Source organism: Corvus kubaryi, unplaced genomic scaffold, assembly GCF_017639235.1.
Source record: "Corvus kubaryi isolate FWS band 111438036 unplaced genomic scaffold, C.kubaryi_AGA036_p1.0 split1-65, whole genome shotgun sequence".
Lineage (NCBI taxonomy): Eukaryota > Metazoa > Chordata > Aves > Passeriformes > Corvidae > Corvus > Corvus kubaryi.
This window is the reverse complement of record NW_024582080.1, coordinates 7,812,022-7,835,495: the sequence shown is the minus strand read 5'-3', so window position 1 is coordinate 7,835,495 and position 23,474 is coordinate 7,812,022. Positions and strand designations below refer to the sequence as shown.

The window sequence follows — 23,474 nt, the reverse complement described above, 5'->3', positions numbered from 1 at the left end:
CAAAAGCTAGCTAGCTCTGCACATATACACTGCACATTGTCTCCTGGCTGAAAGAAGAGTTCGACAGGAGACAGCAGGTGACATCACCAGCACAGCTGGGGAGGAGCACAGGAGATGCCATCACCTCTGAGAGATGCCCCTTCCCCAGAAGAAACACCCTGTTACTTCCCTGCATCCCACTCATCAAGGAGGCAAAGCACTACAGGGCTGCACCATCCAGCAGCACAAGATGCTACAGCGTACTTCCTTAAGCAATTAGTTGCACATAACTGTTTAAAAATGCTTTATTATTGTTGCTGTTATTACTATTTTTATTATTTCTACCATTGTTACTTTGGCTTACTTTAATCTTCCATCAAAGTAGGCAGGAGTTCCAAGAACAATTGTTTTAATGAAGAAAGGCTGGTTTGTGTGGTTCTCCTCATAGCCACCGACGATGCTGAAGCCCCAGCTCCCTAAATTGCTCCGCCGCAGCACCACGTCATGGCAGCTATGCAGGCAGCTGTGGAATGGAAGCACAGGATAACAAGAGAAAAAGCCATGTATAGTCTTACAGTAGGCACATCTGCTGTCTCATCATTACCACTGCACCAAGAGTGGAAGAGAAAGGGAGGGATGGTGATTAGACCTCTGTTCCCAGAGTAATTTTGCAATAATCAAACCAATTACTGAAAAAGCCTCACAATCTTGAGACGGGAAAGTGTCTTAAAAGAAATAACACAGTGCTAGAATAATTACTTAAACACAGTTAACTCTGCAAACTGACAGTAATAGAACTGCATTTTAGGAATTTCACAGGTGGCAACAATGTGGGTGAAAAATCCATACCTGATGTGTTCAGCTTGCAAGTCAAAAATGCAGAGCATTTGTCTTCCACCCCCATTCAGTTTAAGCTTTTTCTACTTTAAGTAAAAATTAAAAATCCATGCACAGTCTTCATTACCTCTGAACTGATTCACCACCAGTAATGACAACATAAATGACTAACCATTTTATTACACAGAATGTAAATAATTCAGATCACACTTCACTAACTGTACTGCTATGTTATCAGCCCTAGTGAAAATTAATTCTCGCCAATGAAGTTGGCAATGACTGTAATTTAAAAAAAAACAAACAAATCTACATAGAAATTAACTTTTTGTCAAAAAGACACCAAGTTCTTTACTGTTGTTCAACACTGCTTTAAAGCCCCATGCAGAGCATAACGTGAGGAGCCATACACGGGCATCTGTAGCATAGAAGAAATAAAACCACCAGATAAGAAATAAACCGCTGCTAAAGCATGAAAAGGAAGTATATTTACCAAAACTGAGAGCCATTTACTGAGATTACTCATTAATACTTTAATAGAAGATAAATTAATTGACAGTTAAACTCAGAAAAAGAGAAACCTCTGGAGGGCCAATGCATGGTTGTGTTATCTTCAGTTGCATTCTGCTCCCAGTCTGACTGGTTCTTGTTGTGGTTTTACACTTTAAGTACAGACCTGGCAAATTCATCAGAGGGAAAGGAATTAACCTGTATGCCCTGACTGAAGTTAACAACTCTACTAGCTGTAGTAGGAACTCTTCTTGATAGCAAGTGATGCCAGAATGAGATTATAGCTGCAGCCTCAAGAGAGTGAGGAGTACAAATGATGTCCAGCAGATTGCAAAGTAGGTAAGGGGAGGGAGCTTGCTGCAAACGTCTAAGAGTTTCTGTGTTTGGCAGAGATGGTAGTGGGTTCTTGAGAAAAAACAATGTGAGACATGTCAAGAATCTGTCAGAATGGCCAAAATCTGATGCAATATTCTGAAGTGAACTATTTGGCCTCATAAACTTAGGTAGCAGATTAGCAAAGAGACAGATGGATATACACTTTGTGGTTTTATTAGTAATTGCTCTGGTTTTAGATATTCTACAGAAAGTTACAGTACAATAAAACAAAAAAAAGATTAATTGTGCCTGAACAGAACATTCCACATGGGTAGTTACTATGGTTTGTGAAGGGATAAATCCAGTCTATTAATCTTTGAGTTTCCTAAGGAAACACCGCTCCTGTTCACAGCCTGCTTCCTAAGCACACTGCCAACTGCATATAGCTGAGATGGTCAAGCAGAAATAAGGGCACATGTGCTGCAACTAAGAAGGTCTCTGCCTCTTTATGTCTCTCACAGGACTTAGCTTACAACAGCTAAGTAAGTACTTTATTGATTAATTCCGTACCTCGGAAGTCCCAGCCACATGACCCACGACGGTGACCAGCTGGCATCGTATTCATTTTCACTGATGGTACTCAACTGTTCTTCAGTAGCCTGGGGCTGTTCTTCTACAATCTGGACTTCCAGGGCTTTCAGGGCAACTACTGAAGAGGCAGCACTAGCCTTCAGCATGGCCACCGCCTCGCTGTGACTCAGGTTGGTCAGATCAATGCCGTTGATGTTCAGCAGCACATCACCTGTGCAAAGATGTGAGGGAGAGCACATCAGTCTGACAGTCCTGCCCACCCACAGCACCTCCCACACCAGGGTTTCATTCCAAACTGGAGTCTTGGGACCTAAGACAGTCCTAACTAACAGACTGGGAATGCGAATAGCTCTGAAGCCTTATATTGTCAGTTTGAAACTTTAACGTACTGAGCTTTTATCAAGCTGGATCAGTGTTTATTTCCACATAACACACCAAATACTGTGACTCCTATGTATACTGCCCTGAAAATCTGGAATAGAAATTAACTAAGGACCTCACCAGTTCGGCTGCAACTAATACTGCAGATGCCATGACACAGCTGTCTCCAGACCTGGATCTTGGGTTCATTCTAACTTTAAAAGTGAAGGAAGAATGATGGCAGGAACAATGCAGGCACATCAAAGTAACCAATTATTGTACAGGTAAGGTTGCACAGAGTGCTTTAATTCATCTGGTTTTAACAACTTGTTACTTGGGAGAAGAAAATGGAATTCAAAATCTACTGGAAAGTTTAGTACAAAACCCAGTTAATTCAAAGACAGAAATGGAACCTCTCTACAAAGATAATTTGGAAAGAGTCAAAGTCAGGAAAAAAATTTCCACAATTTTAGCTTTATGTTTTTTAAAAGCCTCAGGATAAAACCAAAAATGTTATTAACTATCCAGTGGCAGACTCCTTTTCCACACAATGTCTCACCAATGAAAGCCAGAAAAACCAAAGCAAAAGTGCAAACACCCAGGTCACATTTGGAATGAGACTCAGTTTTTAGAAGATTTTCCTCCCAGTAGCTTCTGTGGCTACTTTAATGTTACACAATGGAAGAACAATAGTGATTCTTCTACCAAGTGTGTTTTTCATAGTAGTACAGAAAAAGAAAGCATACCTGCTGGTGTGTGGGTATAAATCTCCCTTTCTCAGAAGCAAAGAAGGATGCTCCCACACTGTTCTTTTAAATGTACAATCTGTGAAGTTTTTTTCCTAAATTTCTTTCCTGAAACATTCTCTAATTCTGTGAACTGTCTCAGAAGATCTCAGAGATCTCATAGGCAGTCTTTGATTCACATATGACATAATATATTTTAATGATCAAATCCTTTCCTATCAATTATGCAGGACTGCCTTCACCTATGCTGAGCCTAACCTCCACCTCCCTGTTCCCTTTTACAAAACCAAGGAACAAGGGCAGGTGTTGCAGCACCCCTGAAGACCAGCAAGCTCATGCTATCCCAGAGGACAAGAAAGCTTTTGGGAACCGGGATCAACATTGATGTAGCTCTTAGGGTAAACTCTGTGTGGGTGAGCTGTGGCCTATCATCAGAGCTTCTCTGCTGTTCAGATACTACACTGAGGAGGAGAAATTCCTTGGACAGAGATGTGGTGCAATCCACTAAATTAAACACAAAACCAGGGTGTGTGTGCATCACACCAGACCCCCAGCTCAGGGGACTACCATCAGCTGTAAAGAATTTAACCATACATTTCCTGATCTTATCCACTTCCCCTGCTATCATGCTGTAAACATCCCCTTCCTATGAAAGGTGAAAGTGCAACACTAAATACTGTATTTCCATTACTGAATCGTGGAGAAAAACATCCATAAGCATTTCCCTACATCTGCGAGAAGACTTTTTGACACCACCTGACTCCAGAGAATGCAGTGATCAAAAAGCAATCAGAGGTAGCCATGCCACCAGGGAAGCCAAACCCCACCTCGTTTAATCCTGCCGTCTCTTGCCAAACACCCGTGAGGCTGCACACTTGTCACAAAGATGGGCAGTTCGCCACTTTTGCTGCCTCTGCCTCCTGCCACTGTCATTCCCAGAGATTCATGTGGTTCTTTTTTCACAGTAATGTGCTTTTCTTGGCATGTAACACACTGGGAGAGATCCTGTTTAATAGGGATAAAAAGCATTTTTAAAACTAAGGAAAAAACCCAAGCAAACCAAAACAAAAAACCAGAACACAACAACTAAATGCACGCCAAACCCACGCTTTGACACTTTAATGGAACAGTTTAAAAGGACTAAGTAGAAGAAACCAGCTTTAGCTGGATTTCTTCCAGGTCAGATCCTTGCCCCCTCAAAAAAAAAAACCCTAAAATCACCAACAAAAACCCCATGGATGTAGATACTTAAACACAGATAGAAAGTTTGTAAAGGCCCATCTTGAAAATCCCACTCTAGTTTTTCTGAACATCCTACACTGGAACAGGCTAAATTTTAGGACTGCACTACAAAACCATATGGTCAACACTCTGCAGACAAACCAGTAACAAATCTTTTTGATGTCTTGGTGAACATCAGCATTACTTCATTTGTCAGTAGAATATGCCCCAGAACTACAAAGAAGCTGCTAAGAAATGAAAACATGATGACAATAAGAGACCCTTTAAAGCCCTTATGCATCATGTTCTCTTTTGCAGCTGGTATGTAGAACCTCCCAGAGCACAAACTAAGGCCAATTGATGCTAATGGCTTGTAATGGGTACCTTGGGCAGCCTTCCTAATGATTATAATGAAGACTCAAGCTTGAAACAGGAAGAGATCCTGTATTAAATTTTCCGACAACTGAATGAAGTTCAGTCTGTATTTAGTTCTGCCAAATGAAAAAGATCTAAACCTAAATCAAAGTAAATTTTATTTGCTGAAGCCTTTCCCTCAGGCTATTAAGCCAAAGATTCAAACCACTGCACATACACCTGTAGTAGCATCTTAAATTAACAGAATACTTGGAAGGAATCCAAAATAATGAAAGAAGTAAGCTGGGATATTCTTCAAAGTGTATCTATGTATATATTCCCCTGCCTTCTCTTGGAAAATGACAACATTGTCTTCTTTGACCTCCAGTGCCATGTGCTCCTTCGGACTGGCTCTGCTCCACATATACACATTAATCATGGAAGTAGCTACATGTAAACACACCATAGCTTATAAAAACAGTTCATTCCTAAGGCTTCAGGCTTTAGAACTGGCTGCTGCCACACAATCATACAAACATATTTTAAGCCACAAGGCTTCTAAGCCAACTACAAGTCAATGAGAGAAAGATAAATGATACAAAACATGAGAAACGTCCTCTTGCTGTTACATGGGACTTCCCATTTTCAAAGAGCCCACAGATAGCATTGATCCACGAGGGAAATCCACTCATCCAACTTTGGAACCATGGTAAGAGTACAACCCATGCTGGCACATGCAAAGTTGATTCACACTCTGACATCAATGAACTAATCGTTGTGTAGGTATGGCCCAGCACTGTGGCAAGTACCCACAGCCATGGTTTTAAGGAGCCTCACCTTTGTCCCTCAGGAGGAAAACAACCTTCCTAGAGCCTCATTCGTTCTTTTCTGAAATGATCCCCGCTTTTAAAAGAAAATATTACTAATGCACATAAATTATCCTAACAGAAGTACGACAATAAATAGTAAAGCAAATAGAGTGGACAGGAGCAAAGGTGGATTTGTTGACATGGTCAACATAACAATTATTTCACAAAGTCAACTTCTTAAGAGTGAGAAGTTGTATTTTTTCTAATTACAAGAACATCTCAGGCACAGGCTCTATTTCTGCAGCTCTTCCAAATAATTTGACACTAGCTTCATGAAAGTCTCTTCATTTTGCCTTTCTCTCCCTGCTTGAGACCCTGCAGTACTCATCAGTCTTGTAGCCAGGACGGTGGACTCATGAAGGAGATGACACATCCCTCCAACATGCTCTTCATATGCTGGATGGTGGGCTCCTTCCTGGTTGCAGCCAGCACAGCAGCAACAAAAACCATAACATTCTTGAATGACAGCCCTTCCATGAAGGAGTAACACCAGCCACTGTCTTAGACAAGGTCTAACTACAGCTGTATGAGCCCACAGAACTTGCTTCTTTCACTGTAGTCAGCAAATCAAAAAACATACTGAGAACCTGTTTCGTATCTTTTGTTCCTACTCCAGACATGATGCAGCACTTGAGTACTTGGAAGTCATCACCATTGTTTTATTAATTAGATTAAAAAGAAGACATAATCCTTTCTTCTAGCTTTGCCTTGCTACACACACCACCACATGAGTAAATGAGTATTTATTCCTTTCAGAAGGAGAAGCACCAACCTTATGTGAGTTAGGTCTGCTGTGAAACAGCTGCTGGGACTGGTGTTGGTGTGAGCTGCTGCTGTGAGTCCCGGTGTCTCGGATAATACTGACTGTCTGTGACTTCAGGGGTCTAGAGATGATCAAGTTCACTCTCTCCCCACTAGCCTGTTGAGTACATTAGGTCATCAAACGTCATCAAGTTTGATAGGATACTGATTGTTAGAAAGGGAGGAAAACATATGACAGAATGCAAAACCAGACAACAGAAGACTTTGTTTTCCAGTTCCTTTATAGACTGCACAGTCTCTTACTTGCTTCTTTTTGCAATTCCCCCTGGAATGGAAGGGAAATTAACACTCTTCCTTCTCCTCTGATGTCACCTTTACATCAGCTGAAAATCCTTTGTCAAAAGGACCATTTCTCACTTTGTGTTACAAAGCTTCAAATATTAAAATTCACCCCATTCGATTTGCAGCCTCTGAACTTCAGCAACACACAGCAATAAATGGAAGAAATGCCTATGTGATAGCCTCAAGATCTGCAGATTTTGATCAAAAGCTCTGACCGCATCTGGTACTTCCCAAAGACACTTGCAAGAACAATGATACACATGAGCATACCATCATACTCTGGATTTTGGGGAATACTGGGAGGCTCCAGTCTGGAGTTACCAGATGTTAAATAAAACATCAATTCTTTTTATTGCTGCAAAGCCACACCTTAAAAGGTAAAAGTTATGCAATACTAAATTCTGATCACTGTTTACAAAAATTGGGAAACTAAAATTACAATTGCCAAGATCGTTGTTATTTTAATTTCACTGCAAGGAAAACTCTTGAAATGACTCCTGGAACAAGTATTTACTACTCATTTGTATCAGTGTTCTCTATGTGGTGCTTTAAGCAAGGATGACCAGACTGCAAGAACGTACTACTGGTATATTCCAACTTTCCTAAAAACAGAGCCATTTTCACCAACATCCCATCAGCAGGAAGTAGCAGTGCTGCATCTGTTTCCTTACAGACTGGAAGAAAGGCATGGAGTAAAGGTTTTCCTGTGGGGACACAGAAGGGTCATATGTCACACTGCATCAAGCTTTGGGTAATATTCGTGTCCGGAACACAGCCAGACATTGGAAACAGCCCTTTTTTGAACACTCAGAAAATGAGCTGTAACATGCAGAACTCATGGAAAACCTATATTTGACTTATCAGCTGCTACCTATTGACTCTAAGGTCTGACAAATTACTTTCTTGTTTTAACTCAATCCCATGCACAGGCAAATCAATAAAAACCAAAGCCCACTTCTATAGCGCTTACTGAGAGACTAAAATACAATACATACATAAACAGAATAATAATAATCCTGGTTTTTTTTTTTCTTCCCTGCTAAGCAATAGGCTACAATAGGCTACTCTCCTTGCTCACATGAGCTGTCTTCTAATCTTCAGGCTGCATTCCAGGGAAGACTAATGCATTTTTCACTTCTGAGGGGGTGAAGTTCATCTGGTAGGTGCCAAAGCAGATCCTGTTCTTCACTATTATTTTCAGAACATAAATCACTGTAAATTACACTGACACAGGCTTTTAGGCCTCACACAAGCTGTTCTGCCTGGGAACAGACTCCAGCCCAGGCTTTGCCCAAGAAATAAAGCTGAGCTAAGGGCTCAGGCAGGGAAAGCAAATTACCTGTATAACCTGAGCAGCAAGCTCCGGTGTGCCGTGCTTCAAGTCGTGTCCATTAATGGCCAGCACGCGGTCATTACTGCAGAGCCTGCCGTCCTGAGCAGCCAAGCCCCCTTCCAAAAGGTCGAGGATGAAAACTCCTGGCTCATCTGTTCTGCGCACCAGCTTGATGCCGAGCTGCTCGCTCGAGTCGCGCTTGTGCAGGGTCACCTGGAAGCTGTCGTCCCGCCCGGAGCCCGGCGCGTCCGCGTGGGTGTACGTGCGGCTGCCGAACCGCCGCTCCCGCAGCACCGTCAGGTGCAGCACCGAGCACGGCTGCGACAGCACGGCTCGAGCGTGGTTGTGGGACACGTTGCTTATGTCAAAGCTATTGACCTGCAAACAACAGCAGCAAAAAAAGGTCACAGCGATGTTTTCGTATGTTTAGTTGTTCCTGGTTATGGAAATAAGCCCTTTCCAAAGTAAATGCACTCACTGCAAAACCAGCCTTGGAGCAACCTACATGTCTGACCCTACTAGGCTTCCTCTCTTGTCCTTCCATTCTCTCCCGCAAACTCACATTGGATGCTCAATCTACACATTTTTATTTTTAGGTTGGAAAAGATCCTCAACATCATCAAGTCCACATGTTAACCCAGCACTGCCAACTCCACCACTAAACCATGTCTCCAAGTTCCATACCTACATGTCTAAACAGCTCCAGGGATGGTGACTCCACCACTTCCCTGGGCAGCCAGTTCCAGTGCTTAACAACCCTTTTGCGAAGAAATTTTTCCTAATATCCAACCTAAGCTTCCCCTAGCACTGTTTTAGGCCTTTTCCCACAAAGGTGACAACATGTCCTCAAAAGTTAACACCCTCTGCCATCTGTCCTCTTGGTCTCCTATACTTGTCTTCCTTAGATCTTTACACTGTTTGCTCCCCAGGAGAAGAACATGGCATGTACTTTCAGTGCCAAGCCCAGCATCACTTAAAACTGCAACATAATAGCTATAAAAAGAATGCATCCAAATCTCTGAAGAAAGCTTGTGTGTTACAATACGCCATACTTGCATTTTGTGAAAAAAACATTTAAAAAAACTGAAATCCAGAATAATGAAATTGCTTCATTAAGACAGTAGAAAAAAGGTAGTTGTACTAATTCTCAAGTCTTAACATGAACTTAGATTTTCTACAGACTTCAACTAGGTCAGAGTTTCAGACTTATAACCTGTATCACACAAAATCCAGTTGTAAATGAAAAACAGATTTAACTTTCTCTACCTACAACTAAGAATTGTGTTTGTTGTATGGCCCACTGATACAAAGATCAGTAATCTTCAGTCATGTCCTGCACTGTAAAAATAAGAACTGACAGTGCAATGAGATTTGGCAGAAAAGACGAACATGAAAAAAATTAAGCACAAAAGCTGTGTTTGCCTTGTTTTGTAAAAAACAGTTTAAAGTCAACACTAGAATTTCATCCTTAGCACGTATTATTGAGCCTTGGTGGAGGAACCCCTGCCCCCCAATTTCAGCAGATAGAAACTAACACCACATGGTCTATACTGATTGATGTGCCTTACCTAAGCCTTTCAATACTCCCCATTGCAACCTAAGTAAAAACAAGCATGCAGCTTCTCACCATCTAATAGCAATATTAAAATTTTTTAAATATACGAAGTAATGTACAACAGCTGCCACATTTACATCACACATCTGAGCTCAGGGGCTCCCAGAAGTCTGTGCCAAACCATTTGGCTGCGGTGGTTTCCAAATGGTAAAGGGGTACTGCCCCCTCCCTGAGCCACCTCCAGCCCAAAACCCAGCACAAAGCCATAGCTGCTGGCAGCACCATGAGCTCAGACAGAACCACGGTGGTGTCCTGCTCTGCTACTGCCCTGAGACAGGTTGTAAACCTTGGGCAGAGGGAAAAGAGGCACAGCTAGGAGAAATAACATTTAGAGCTGCCTCCTGCAAAAACCACTAGGGCTCATCCAGCAAAACCCTTAAATTAAATCCATTTTTATTTTTAACTGTAGTTAGCTGAAGTAAATAACATAAAATATAGGAGCACTCAAAGGGCAAAGAAGAATATATGCAATAAAATGTAATTCTTCTTTCTAAAAGGCAGTTTAAAATTTCAGAATACAACAGCCTTATCACTTCTTGGGGAAAGAGATTCTCATTAGGACATGCTTCACATGAATTACAGTCACAGTCCAGCACAAAAAAGCGACAATTTGTAGAGCACTTGGAAAATGTTAGGCACCTATCTGTACCTTGCAGACAACACAAGCTTTTATGTAGCTGTTACTAAATGCTGTTCCCACAGCTCTTAAAAGGGTAATACTTCTTGTCTGACTGGGCAAGAAAATGCTGAGTTTCATCTCACAGTCCTTTCTGGCTCTTTCTTTTAGACCTTTACAGCTCATAAAAGCCCTGGAAAACATTTTCAGAGATATCCAACCAAAGTGTGCATGCTGAGCTGCACCTAAGTGCACCTAATTACAGATGGCAGAGATTGAACCTGATCATTTTAATACAACAGCTCAGCACCTGCACAGGTAAATTCAAAGAAATAAAGCTATTCTAGCTCCCCTAAAAATTTACGTTTTGCCCTCTGTACCTCTCCCTTGGCATGAGAGGACGACTCTCGTGGACATCCACTTAGCATCTGACAGCCCCACTGCCAGGATGTTGATAGGGAAGACTCACTGCAGTTCGTGAATTCCTATTTACAGTCAATTCACTGCCATTTATGGCTTTGGAAACTGTAACTGACACCTGCCCAAACAGCAGGAATTTCCAAAGCTTCACTGGAACTCAAGCTCCCTATTCTGTCAAACAAGTAGAGCCCTTAGTATAAAAGTAAATGAGGCAGCATTCAATCAGTGTCTGCAATTACTTGTTGAAAAGGCAACATCTTGGAAACCTCTTGGGTTGTTTTCTTGGCCAGCCACTATGCTTACACTCCAAGAGAGGAAAAAGGCACATTTCTCAAAAGAGACTTTATTTTCTGAAGTGCAAACTGATTTCCTTCCAAGGATAACTACTGTATTTAAGCTACTTCTATCGGCTTGATTTCAAAACAGTGAAATGAAGAAGGCTTACAACCACATTTGGACTGATCTTAGGCTGCCAGATCAAAAGCAAACATTCTTACTGAAGTAATTTTGAATTGACAATAATATATTTGTTTCAGGTGGAATGATTAAAAATAGAAGCTGGATGACTGTTCTGTTTATGCAGCACGCAGTTACTGTCATTCTGAAGTGTCCTATAAACAACCCCTTCCCCAAATATAAAAATTTAAACTTCAAAATTAATAGAATTTTATCTTTTTCTACTGCCTGTGGCTAATTACTTAAAACCAAAACAAAAATACCCAATCAATCAAAACCAACTTACATTTTGTTTATTTTTTTTCTTTAAACACTTACAGCACCTGGCTTTAAATCATTCCATTGAAGGCTATCACTGAGTCTTTTATACATACTGAAAGATGCCGGTCAACTGCCTCGGCTTTTGGAAGGCAAGAGTGAAGCCAGATTAAAATAACAGTTTAGATGAAGCCAGCCTTACAATCCACAAATTGCTTTTTACATAGGACAAGTTATGCCAACTTGCTAGCCAGAAATAACCTTGGGCTCCTTCGGAATGCATGCATAAAGTTGAAATAAGGACCAAGTCCCACAACATTTAAAAACAGAAAAATAAACTTGTATTTTAAACGTTGACAACAGATGTTAGGGAGGAAAGATAATGCCAGAGACTGGTCCGACAAACAACATAAAGCATGATAGCCAAAAGTGCTAGAACAACAGGCTCTGCTCTGAATATTAATTTGCTTTCCAACTGATAATTGCAAAGCTAACATTGACACAACATAGTCTGACAAGGAAAATCTTCCATCTCATTTTAACAACAATTCTGCAAGGAGTGAATAGAAAGCAAGCAGACAGAATACGTAATTAGGTTCCATACTTGAAGTATTTGGTCTCCAGCAAGAAGTCTTCCATCTCTGGCAATGATCCCATCTCGATAAACCTCTTGAATGACAATGTTGATCAAAGGTGTTTCATTGCCACCCACTATGCTAATTCCTAATTCAATATAAGGATTGGACCGATGAATTTCAATAGTAGTGATCTCTCCTTCAGGCAAGGTAGGTGGCTGTTGATTTGCTGCCAATTATTTTTAAAAAGAAAGACAATTAATATCTTTTCTACCTCATTCGCTTTCAATAAAATAAATCACCAAAAGATAATGTAGACAGGTCACAAAGCAGCAGTTTAACAAAAAGCTAAACCAGTGCAAATGAGTCCATTCCACTACTTGTTGAAACCCCATGCTTGTTAGAAACAGCTCTCTAATGACTTAGCAGCATCCATGCTTCCTGAAATGGGGTCATTTGGATTGGAATAGGATATTCTGAACCCTTTGGATCCCATCCTTTATAATAAATTTCATATACTTCATTGGGTCACCTGGGGATTTGCATTTGGTGATGAGGATAAAAATGTATTTTAGGGGTTACTCCACGATAACCTCTTTGTCTTGCAATTGCATTAGGAGCTGCTGTTGAGTTACTGGGTTAACTGAAGGAGCCCATTTCTGAAGCAAACATGGATACGACTAAAAAGGGAAAAGGAGAATGCTAAAGGATGGCAAATATAGAGGAAAGGGGACAGGACCATTTTCCTCTGTGGTAAGGCTCAGCACTTCCTCTCGAAAATCCCAGATGCTAAAGGTGTTACTGCTCATTTGGTGCAGCTGGATGCAGGAGTAACTCAGCTGCCTATTTTCTCGAGCAGGACAGCGCTCCATCTGTGGGAAGGCTGTTGATCCAGTTGGGGGGAAAGGGTAAAGAGGGAAAACCAAATCTCATCTTAGAAAACAACTTTTGTAATTTTACAAAGGTTACACTCTTTCTATCTCACTTGTGAGGCCAGTTCCACTAGCAGATTAACAAGAACTACTGCATCGTGACACAATAAATGATATAGCACCACAGTAGCTGGCACACACTCAGATATTTCTTTCCTTCCTGTGACTTTATCTCAGTTGTAAACTTGCACATAATCGAAACCCACTAATATTTCTCTAGAAACTGCAAAGAAGAAAAGAGCCGAAGGTGCACATTCACAGTTGGTAAGAGACAAGCTCTGACACCACAAATGTTTCCACATCTGATAAAAGAGACTTGAGAAGATAAGTGATGACATACTGTCTGCTACTGTGTTCTCTTCAAAAGGCGGATTGTCGATGCCGGGCTCATCTGTCCACACGGGAAGGGCGGGTGAGGTAAAGCTCTGCTCAGCTGGCACTATTCCCTGATCAGCGTCCGGAGATAAACTGCTGGGCTGCTCCAGCCCGCCGAGACCACTCTCGCCCTCTGCTTCTGCTTGCAGCTTGCTCGTTTTCCTTCTCTCCAGAGCAACCCTCCGATGGGAAGCCCCAGGACACCTGTGAAGACAACATTTGTATCATGGTTCAAGTCTGCAGCCCTATTTGTAGCACAAAATGCCCAAGTACTTCATCAAATTAAATTAGTCTTCTTCAAAGCCACAGCTTTAAACACAGCCTTAAAAAAATATTAAACACACTGAATTTTAAGGCCAAAATATGTTTTAGTGGACAAAACCCCATTACTGCTTTCCTCACAAAACTTCTATTAGGTAGTCTTTTGGCCATGAACTCAATGTGCTATAACACCTTCTGAATGTGGACTTACTCTGTTATCATAGAATGGTTTGGGTTGGAAAGGGCCTTCAAGATCATCTAGTTCAAGCCCTCTGCCATGGACAGGGACACCTTCCACTAGAAGGTGGATTCTGTACATTTCAATTTCTGGAAGATAACCTTGCTGGAAAGATTAAACAGGATGGTCAAAAAAAATCCACAGAAGAGAAGCCCTGTTCCAAGACACAACTGGAGACCCACTGAAGCCATCTCCTTTCACCTTAGTAAGCCAGAAGAAGTAAGCATCATATTTTCCTGGGCTCATTCAAGGGATTAAAGAGATGAAAATTTTACCTATATTGCAATCTAAGCGTTGAAATACTGAAAGAAAATTATGCTTGTCTAGGAATCTGTATGAAAGGTTTAGCAAAAGTAACAGCTCTGTTCATCATCTCCTCTTGGACCAGTAGAAGGCGTTTACATCTCCCTCCTTGTCTCCTGTTTTTAATTTCTGACTTCACATAGGAGGTGCAATTTTTTGTTTCCCTGATGCAGCAATGCTCCCTCAGCATTTGATGCTTCTCACTACAAACTCAGTTTTTTGAGTTTCCATTACTCTTAATGCAGTATTTTTTTTTTTTTGGGTTATGTTTAAAAGCCTCCAATAGTTTATTGCATAAAAGGGCCACAATGTTGCAAATTCATGGAAAGTCTTCATTTATCGAATCATTTTGCACTTACAGGTACATAATTAGATGTGGACATCAATCTTACATATGCCTCTGTGACAGTTCTGCCAGTGTCTGATAAATCACGTCTTACAGTATTCGATGTCCTTAAAGTTCCTGCTTCTGAAGGTGCTGACCACCTAAAAAACACTCATACTGTAGCAGTGCCAGAAAAAAAGGAATCACATTCTTGAAAGGACTCAGTGTTTGAGAATTTGGCAGATTGTTATAACAAAAGAAGAAATTATTTATTTTTGCAAGAGAAGAAATGTGTCAACAGAGTAAAAGACAGCAGAAGCCTAATGACATCCTAACTTGTTAAACCAGAATGTTTTGAGAATCATGACTCTGTTCTGACATTCTGTAAAAGGGATTTGGTAATTATATGGTTAGACTGTTTCAGCAGGGATTTTGAAGATAACCTGCTAACAAAGTTTTCAGATCCAAAGAATGTTGATAAAGCTTTTGTGACCCCCAGCCATGTTGTAAATACATGATACCTATTTTTTTTTTTCGATATACATAGAACGATACAAATGGTTGTGGTTGGGCCCCATCCTGCCTGTCCTTGAACCCTTTCAGCAATGGGGCAGCCGCAGATTTCTGGGAAACTGCTTCCAGTGCCTCACCACCCTCACAGAACAGAATTTCATCCTATTATTTAACCTAAATCTACCCTTTTTCAGTTTAAAGCCATTCCCCTTGACCTATCACTACATGCCCTTACAAAAAAATCCCTCTCCAGCCCTCTTACATCCGTTTTAGATACTGAAAGGTGCTATAAGGCCTCCCTGGAGCTTTGCCTTCTCCATGTTTAGAAGAAAAGAAAAAAGGTAATCAAATATGCTCTGAAATATGCAAAAAACCATACATTAGAGACAGTTCACATTATGACATGATGCATTTCAGAAATAATTCCTTGGGGCTTTTCCCAAAGCAACTGCTGGTCATTTGGTTCTTCAAAGCTAAGAAAGTGTAAGCATGAAAGATGAAAATTATTTGACAGGTTTTGCTTTGTGAAAATGTTTCTATTATTTTAATGATGGAACACAACCCTATCTCTTGGCTCTGCCCAGACAGTATTTACTACAGAAAACCACTGGCACAGTGGGACTGACTGGCCAATATATCTGTCTGGTGATAGAGACACATAATTACAGGTGAAAATCACCAGGAAATTTCTATCACCGACCATTTCACAATGCAAACCTCAACATAAAAGTCCCAAAAGACCAAGAAAAATAAGGATGCTATCACTTCCCTCAGTATTTCTAACATACTTTAACTTGACGGGTTAGCCACATGCTCCCTCAAATCTTAACACGGTCAACGGGGAAAGAAAATAAAATAAAGGAACAGTCTCCAACATCACTCACTTCGGCAGCAACACAGCAAGGGGTAAATGCTCTTGCAGAGAAAACCTTTTGTCTGCTGGGAGCTCTGACAGACATGCTCTCACACACTGATTCACAAGAATTTAGGACAAAACCACCCCAAGCCGTGTGTCCTTGCTGTCCCTGAACTGCTGTGCTATAAAAGTGGTGCTCCTTCAGCAAGGAGGCAAATGAACAGAAACCAACACTGTCAGAGAACCACGCTTCAATCCCACTGAGCCTGACATCAGAGTCCAGCCTTACTGGACTACTTCCGAGAGCAAGATACTTCCTTAGGTACCACCTACCAAACCACTGTGCTGTTGTTGACTCTGACTCAGCCATCTCACAAGGCCTGAGGAGCTCAAAAGACCTGCTCGAGGTGGCAAAGCACACCTTGGAGTTTTGGGTTTTTTTAAGCTGTGTCAAACCAGGACAGCATGAAACTCATCCCTGGAAGTGTCCTATTTCTGTCAAAGCCTCCTAAACCACAGCCAGGTCCTCCTCCACCCTCCTTCACAGAGCACATTCTCCCATCATTACCTGCCAGCTGATGAAAGTCATCACACAAAATATAAATAGATTTGAGGTTTATTTTTGCCAATGATGTTTAATTATCATTTCAAAAGCTAGCGTCAAGAAATGTAAACAGCCTCCTGAGCACACCTACTCAGTTCAGCGGAATCCCTTTTGCGCAGCACTGTATGAGGCAAAAAAGGGGAAAACCCCACAGATTCTACCCCAAATTAACCAGTAATTGCAATAGACTCTGAATTTCAGTCTAGTATAGTGCAACTGCATTGCCAAAAAAGTAGTTGTCTAGTGGAGACATTAATTCATGGGATGCCAGTTTCTAGGTCTTTAAACACAGCATGCTGCCTACCAAGCAGCCAAGCCCTGTACTGGTATTCAAGCAGATCTAAACGGAGATTTTTCCTTTTCACTTGCAACATAAAAAGATTTTTACTGGCAGTAAGAATGTATTATTCACAAACAGCAAAACCATACAGCAGTTCTAACAGTTACAAAGTGCCAATAAATCTCCAGAGGTGCACACTGTCACTAATACCAAATATCTGGGATAAAAAGCATTTTGGACTAATCTTGTAACAAGTTATGTACACAGATGGGCATCTCATGATGAAAACAAGCTTTGAAGGTTGGATTCCTTTACTCATGAAAACATTCTCATAAAACAAATTGCATAAATAAGGGTTGAATTCAAACTTATAGAAATGGCATCTTGAATCTACCTACAAGGCCAGAATACCTTGTCTAGGAGCAAGAACAAAGGCAGGACTGTTTTAAGAATATTTAGAAATTCCTTAATTTCTTTCATGAAACAAGACGCTCAAGAGAAAGATTCCAACTCAAACTATTCTATGCTAAAGCAACTGAGTGATATTATTTAATGGGAAGATTGAAGGGCAGTTATTCTACGGATGTAAAATTAGCTTCAGCTTATATTCCACCTCTTCCTCTACCCTCTTTAGCACCAGCTTCTGCTCAGTTCTGGATGGTGACAAAGTATAGCTTTTACCTTCAATTTTTCTTAATTCATATCAGACAGAGAAGAAAAATGGCTCTTTTTGTTTGGTGGGTTTTTGTTGGTTTTTTTTTACTGCCAAGTCTGCTGGATTTCTCATTTAAAAGCTGACTTCTTGGAACACTAGCAGCAATCCCTCTTTGCTGATAAAAAGAGCTTTCATACAAAATTAAGATGTAGTTTACAGGGTATTTCTGTGGAATAACAGTAGGAGCTTGAAAAACACATTTGCTCACTGACTACTGAAAAGAAAGAATTCATTGTAACCTACGCCATCAGCTTCTGCCCAGTCTAGTGGTTTGATAAAAGCAAACACACTAAATAACCTCAGACCAGTTGCACTAAATCATTTTCCAAGCAGGAGCTGTATTTAAGCAAAGACTGCAAAGAAGCAACCCAAGTGCCTTTGCTATTGCTCATAAAACTTTGCCAGCAAAACGACCTTAAGCAGTAATTCCGGCAAGATTTACAGCTGCAATTCTAAGTAAAACCTGATGCTGCTTTGGAAAGTTAAGTGTCTGGGGGGTTTTTTTTGACAGGAAAAAAAAGAAGGGAAAAAGAGAAGAAAATGGGGGAAATGAGGCACCAGGAGTTACCTAGGTTTAGGAGTCAGAGAAGACTAAGGAAAAATAAAGAAAGAGTGGTTTTGGTGCATACTTCTCTCTCCCACCCAAGAGCAGCTTACAACGTTGTCAACAAGCTTCAGAGCAGAGAACAACCACAGATTGTTTACCTTTCAAGCAATGGATAGAACCCATAGGGCATGGAAAAACTATCAATCTGTTGCCTATCCACTTACTCAAAAGAGGGTTAAATCCCATAGATCCTCTTCACTTCTGGTGTTTGAAGTGCCAGGCAGGGACAGTGCTTGCAGCTAACACAGGAGAGGGTGGGAAGAACAGGACTCACCAACACTGTCATAAACACCAAAATAACTGGGATTGCCATGATTTTATATGATAAAATTGTGTACCTTTACAACTTGTTTTCCCATGGCTTTTGTTACTCTAAATCCATATATTAAGCATGCTGAGTGACACACAATGAATAGCCCAATTGTTTCTTCAATTCCAAAAAAGGCAATCCTATATAAAGTTCAAACTTAACTTGACATAAAATTATCTGCAATGTTTCCCAGTCAGAAAAATGTCTCCATCCAAAATGATAACTTAAGCTACCATAGGGAAATACAGGAGGTGAAAGCTAAAGCCCAACTCAAAAGCCATAAACACAATACCTGACCCTCTCATTATAAAGTTGTATGAATTTCACAATATGTTTTTGTACAATGGACTTTTTTCAGTTCTGAAAAACCCGTAAGAATTTAACCAAATTAAAATTGTACACAGAAAATCTCAGTAACTTTTTGTTGGATTTTCTTCTCATAAATTTACCTTTGATATTTAGAAATCACAGAATCACAGCATTAACTAGGTTGGAAAAAACCTTTGAGACCATTGAGTCCAACCCATGACTGAACACCACCACCATGTGAACTAGATCATGGCACTGAGATCCACACCCAGTCTTGCCTTGAACGATTACAGGGAATGAAACTGGCACTTACTTTACCAAACATTAACACATTTTCTATACCAAGTGACTGAAAAACAGTACATTACTCATATGGTTCTTTCCTTTAAATCGTATTACATGCATTGTGTTTAACTTTAAAAACCAAATTTGCAAGTGAATGTAATGAAACTCAAGAGTTTAAGAAATCAAGAGTATTTTCTTTGTGCAACAAGGTATCATGGAGTGCAATTAGTGACTGTGAAGTAATCAGGTTTGTGTCTGATGCCTCTCATCTCCTTGTGGGAGCATCTTGCGGTAACCTTACAGTCTGAGGCACCTGGTGGATACAATGACATTTTCTTCCATCTTTTATGTTCAAATGGAGGCAATTAAAAAAACACTGGAAAACCCCAGTGTGAAGGTTTTTAGACAGTGAAAATTAACCAGCCATACTGCTTTTCTCAGAAACAGAAACCAGCTCATGTAAAGCCGTGTTGAGACTGGTTTATATTAATCAATGCTGACAATTACAATAATACTGAATTTTGTATTTCTTTCCTAAATGTAATGATCAGCAGTAGAATTTTACTGGATTCACTAATCCATATAGAATTAAATTCAAACTACGCAGTTACTGCCATCATTTATGTCAGCAATGACAATTTAGAGGTGTTCAGATGTTTGCAAATAAACTTAATTGGAAACTGTAAATCACCATATACTCAAAACGTGTATCAGCCAAGATAACCAAGACAACAGAAGGAATTGAAAATGAGCAGCCTTCTGCAACGGAAAGCTTTTTTCCAGTTGACAAACAGGAAAAGCCTGTGACTCAGCTCACTTGGATTCCATAATAACCTTGTGCATTAAGTAAATGGGTATTTCACATATACTTAAAGAGGGCATACATAGTGTTCTATGTACAAATAAACCACATGATCCTGTTGTAAACAGCCCTAATATCATTCAAGAAGATGTCAGCCAAGGAAAAAGGACTGAAGAGGTAAGGGATATGACCGTGAGAAACCAGAAGACGAATCAAATATTTAGCAGCAGTCTTGCTAGCATTTTGCTTTTTATTAAAATTGAATCCGTTTAATACCAGGATTATAAATCATGAAATAGTTAGGCCTCCTCATGACCCCCAAGTCATCATTTAGATCAGAAACTTGCCACAAGGAAACAAGCAAGTGCTTAAGCTAACACGGAAACCACATGGAGAATTTAAAGAAGATAAAAATCTAGAGAGAAAGGCTCCTCATTAGTCCCTGTACCTCCCTGACATGGACACCATACTACAACAATGAAAAATACCCAGGCAGATCCAGGCTCACCACAGTCCACAGGGCTGCTGCATGTTCTGCATGCCCAGAGTCCTCCCAAGCTCTGAATCCCCAGAATGCTCAGGATGTGTGGAAAAAGGAAGAGGGCACACTGGAAGTATGAATGCAAACGAACAGTTTCCAAGGCAGATGGTATCTGTCCTTCTCCCCTTCTCTGCAGAGCACTTGCCTGCACGCACACCCACACCACGCACATGCTCCCAATGTCCTCTGCAACATCATTGTTCACCTGAAGATGGTCTCCAAGAGTATCCAAATGGACAAAGACCAAGACCTGGAAAGGAGTCCATGGAGAAGGTCTGTGCACCTCTCAAATGAACCCTTCTGTCTGGGTGGTCACCAGTGTCACTGGACTGGACTAAAGGCAGGCAGAGAAGGCCCACCAGTCCTGAGAGATACCATGTCCATCTGCCTACCTCAGAACCAATTCTGATGTAACTATTCCTGATGAAAATTTGTTTAACGTGTTCATAAACACTTCTAAAAATGGGGAATGGACAACTACCACCTAACCAATCTATGCTGGTGCCCAACCATTGTAAAGCTGTTTTTCCTAAAATCTGAACTTAATATTCTTGCTCCTATTGCACCATTTCTCTCCTCTTTGCAGACAGAGTCTGCACATCTCTTAATTCCCCCCCCCCCAGCTTTTTTCCCCCTAATCAACTGCCATTGTATTTTATTTTTCTTGATAAATCATTTTCTTCAGACCTCTAATGATCTACGTCATTCTCCCTATGGCTATCACCAAGCATTCTTCACTATTTTCTGGTGTGATGTACAAAAAAAGGGTAATCCAGTGCATTGCCTGTGCACAGTTACAGACTGACCATTTCCTACGGTCTTTTGCCGTGAATTTAAAAGCCACCACCACCTCTCTCCCCCTCTCCTGCCCCCAATTTCTACTGGTACACAAACTGGCCACAAACAAGGGTGTAGGGAAAATGCAATGCAAGCACCTGCAGCGCTCACCTGTTTTTAAGATGTGCCGCTAGGTCACATCGCTGCATCACTTCCTGACACACAGAAGAGAAGGGGCACAAAACAAAGAGCTTGTCTAACAGTTTATGAACGAGGATGCTGGATTTTTTGCAGAGTTTAAAATGGAGTCTTTTTCGATCCAATGGGCAGAAATCCTTCTCCTGCAGAAAGTTCCTTAGGCACTTGTAGCAGAAAGTGTGTCCACAGGGAGTGTCCAATGGCTGCAACAAGGGCTGAAGGCAAATGTGGCAGACCAAGTCATCATCCACTTCGTTCTGGTAGTTGTAGAGATGGTTCTCCCTTGTCCAGTGCTGCTGGCCACACTCAAAGCACAGAGGGTTCAAGGAGGCATTCTGCTCCACTGCAGCCATGTCATCACCTGTAGTCCCCATTTTACAGCTAAGAAGGCTGACGGATCCTTCTCCTCTTCCTTCTCATAGGATGGGGATACTCATGTAAAGCTCACAGCGAAGCAACTTCTTCCAGGGTGACTTATATATGCTCTTCAGTCAAGTGTCATTTTCTACAACAAATAAAGAAATAGAAATTATTCATTTTACAGGAAATATGGAAGTTCTCTTCAAAACATTTGACTTCTGGGTTTACCAAAATACAACAGCTAGATAGATCGGGGAATATTCCTGTTTTCTGTGAATTTGTCATAGAAAAGAACAACAAAAAATCCACAAATACGAATCCTTTTACAACACAAACATTTTACGGCTTCATAAGGGCTGCTGCAGTGCACAGTCTTCACCTGCAAGATGACCATTTTGTGACAGCAAGGACACCACATTATGCATTGTCACACTTAGAAGCATGCAATTAGCAGCTGGCAGAAAAATACCTTATCGTGGAATGATGGTTATATGATCAAATAATTAAATGTGTTCTTTAATATGAGATAACAATTTTAATCTGGTTCTACTCTATTTTTAGGATTTTGACTATACAGAATATTAGATTATTAGCAAAGTTCTAAATACACTGCATTGAAAATAACAGCAAACGGCTTACCCTGGTTCCTTCCATTAGTAATATTGCAGATATATCATCACTTACTTCTAGGTTTTCTCTGTGGATTGCTACATAGTAAGAAGGACTAAGTAATCCTTCTTATTGCTACACAGTAAGAAGGATTCTATCCAGTACACCCCATCTGATTTAGTACAGAGGCCAGTAGTAAAAATATGGAATAAACTAGTAATATGAAACTACGGATTTCAAACAACTTCCTTGTTTTGCTTTTTACCTAACAAAGTTACAGCATACTCAGTATGGCAAGAAAGGACTGTAGGTCTGTCACCATGGGATTTATTTTCTAAACTTTTTATGTTATTAAACTTTGCCCCTCTTAAAATATCTGCTTGGGCAGGAAGTTGTGCAGCCATCAGTCTGCAATTTCAAACACTAAATCCTTATCCCTCCCAGCCTTATTTACCCTTCTCTCCCTTACAGAATCACATTGCCTGACACACACAGCCTCATGATTTAAAAAATAAAACAAGTTTCCTCACAGTCTTAAGACACCTCCATCTTTGTTAGTTTTGATAAGCGTTCTCACTTGCGAGGGAAGGAAAAAAAAAATCAAATCAGAGCAATGCTTACTTTGTGCCTAAATTCTTTATTGCAATTCAGCAAGCAACACTCATGACAGACCTACTGTTTTCTAGCAGAGTAGTAGTCTAGGTATCAGCCCATCATCTTTATTCTGGCTGTTGAAATGCAGTTCTAAACATATTCTGAAATTCATGTGGAACACATACATTTCCCCGTCTTACATTCTATGAGATTCCCTATTTTGATTTTTGCCCCTTAACCTCACACAGCCAAGCACAAGACTTAGAGCACATTTTACAAGGATTATTATATCCTTTGACGCAAAAAGGATTAAATAGTAATTTGTAATCCAGGCTCCTATTCTGCCATGGAAATTGATGCTCATCATTGCCCTGTCTCGTAGTAGATAATGTGCACCTTCTGGAAAGGATTTCACAAGGGAAGAACATAGCAGTTCTTTGTTGCTGGAGACTAAGAATGCAAAATGAGACCCCAAAAGAGATTAGTCAAAAAACCAGTCTTAAACATATTATGTAAGAGCTCAA

General features: G+C 40.6%; 1 protein-coding gene across 4 annotated transcripts in view; it reads right to left on the bottom strand.

Annotated features, from left to right (window-relative positions):
• LNX2 (ligand of numb-protein X 2) overlaps nt 1-23,474 on the bottom strand; it is a 59,539-nt gene that overhangs the window by 4,881 nt on the left and 31,184 nt on the right. For all 4 annotated transcript variants that reach the window (XM_042014360.1, XM_042014357.1, XM_042014359.1 and 1 more), the window contains 8 exons: nt 21,361-21,892; nt 13,429-13,667; nt 12,186-12,385; nt 8,223-8,594; nt 6,552-6,698; nt 4,163-4,340; nt 2,209-2,440; nt 344-502 (listed from right to left, as the gene is read on the bottom strand). In XM_042014360.1, the coding sequence (XP_041870294.1) occupies nt 344-502; nt 2,209-2,440; nt 4,163-4,340; nt 6,552-6,698; nt 8,223-8,594; nt 12,186-12,385; nt 13,429-13,667; nt 21,361-21,761 (1,928 nt within the window). In that variant the 5' untranslated portion in view covers nt 21,762-21,892. The remainder of the gene's footprint in view (nt 1-343; nt 503-2,208; nt 2,441-4,162; nt 4,341-6,551; nt 6,699-8,222; nt 8,595-12,185; nt 12,386-13,428; nt 13,668-21,360; nt 21,893-23,474) is intronic.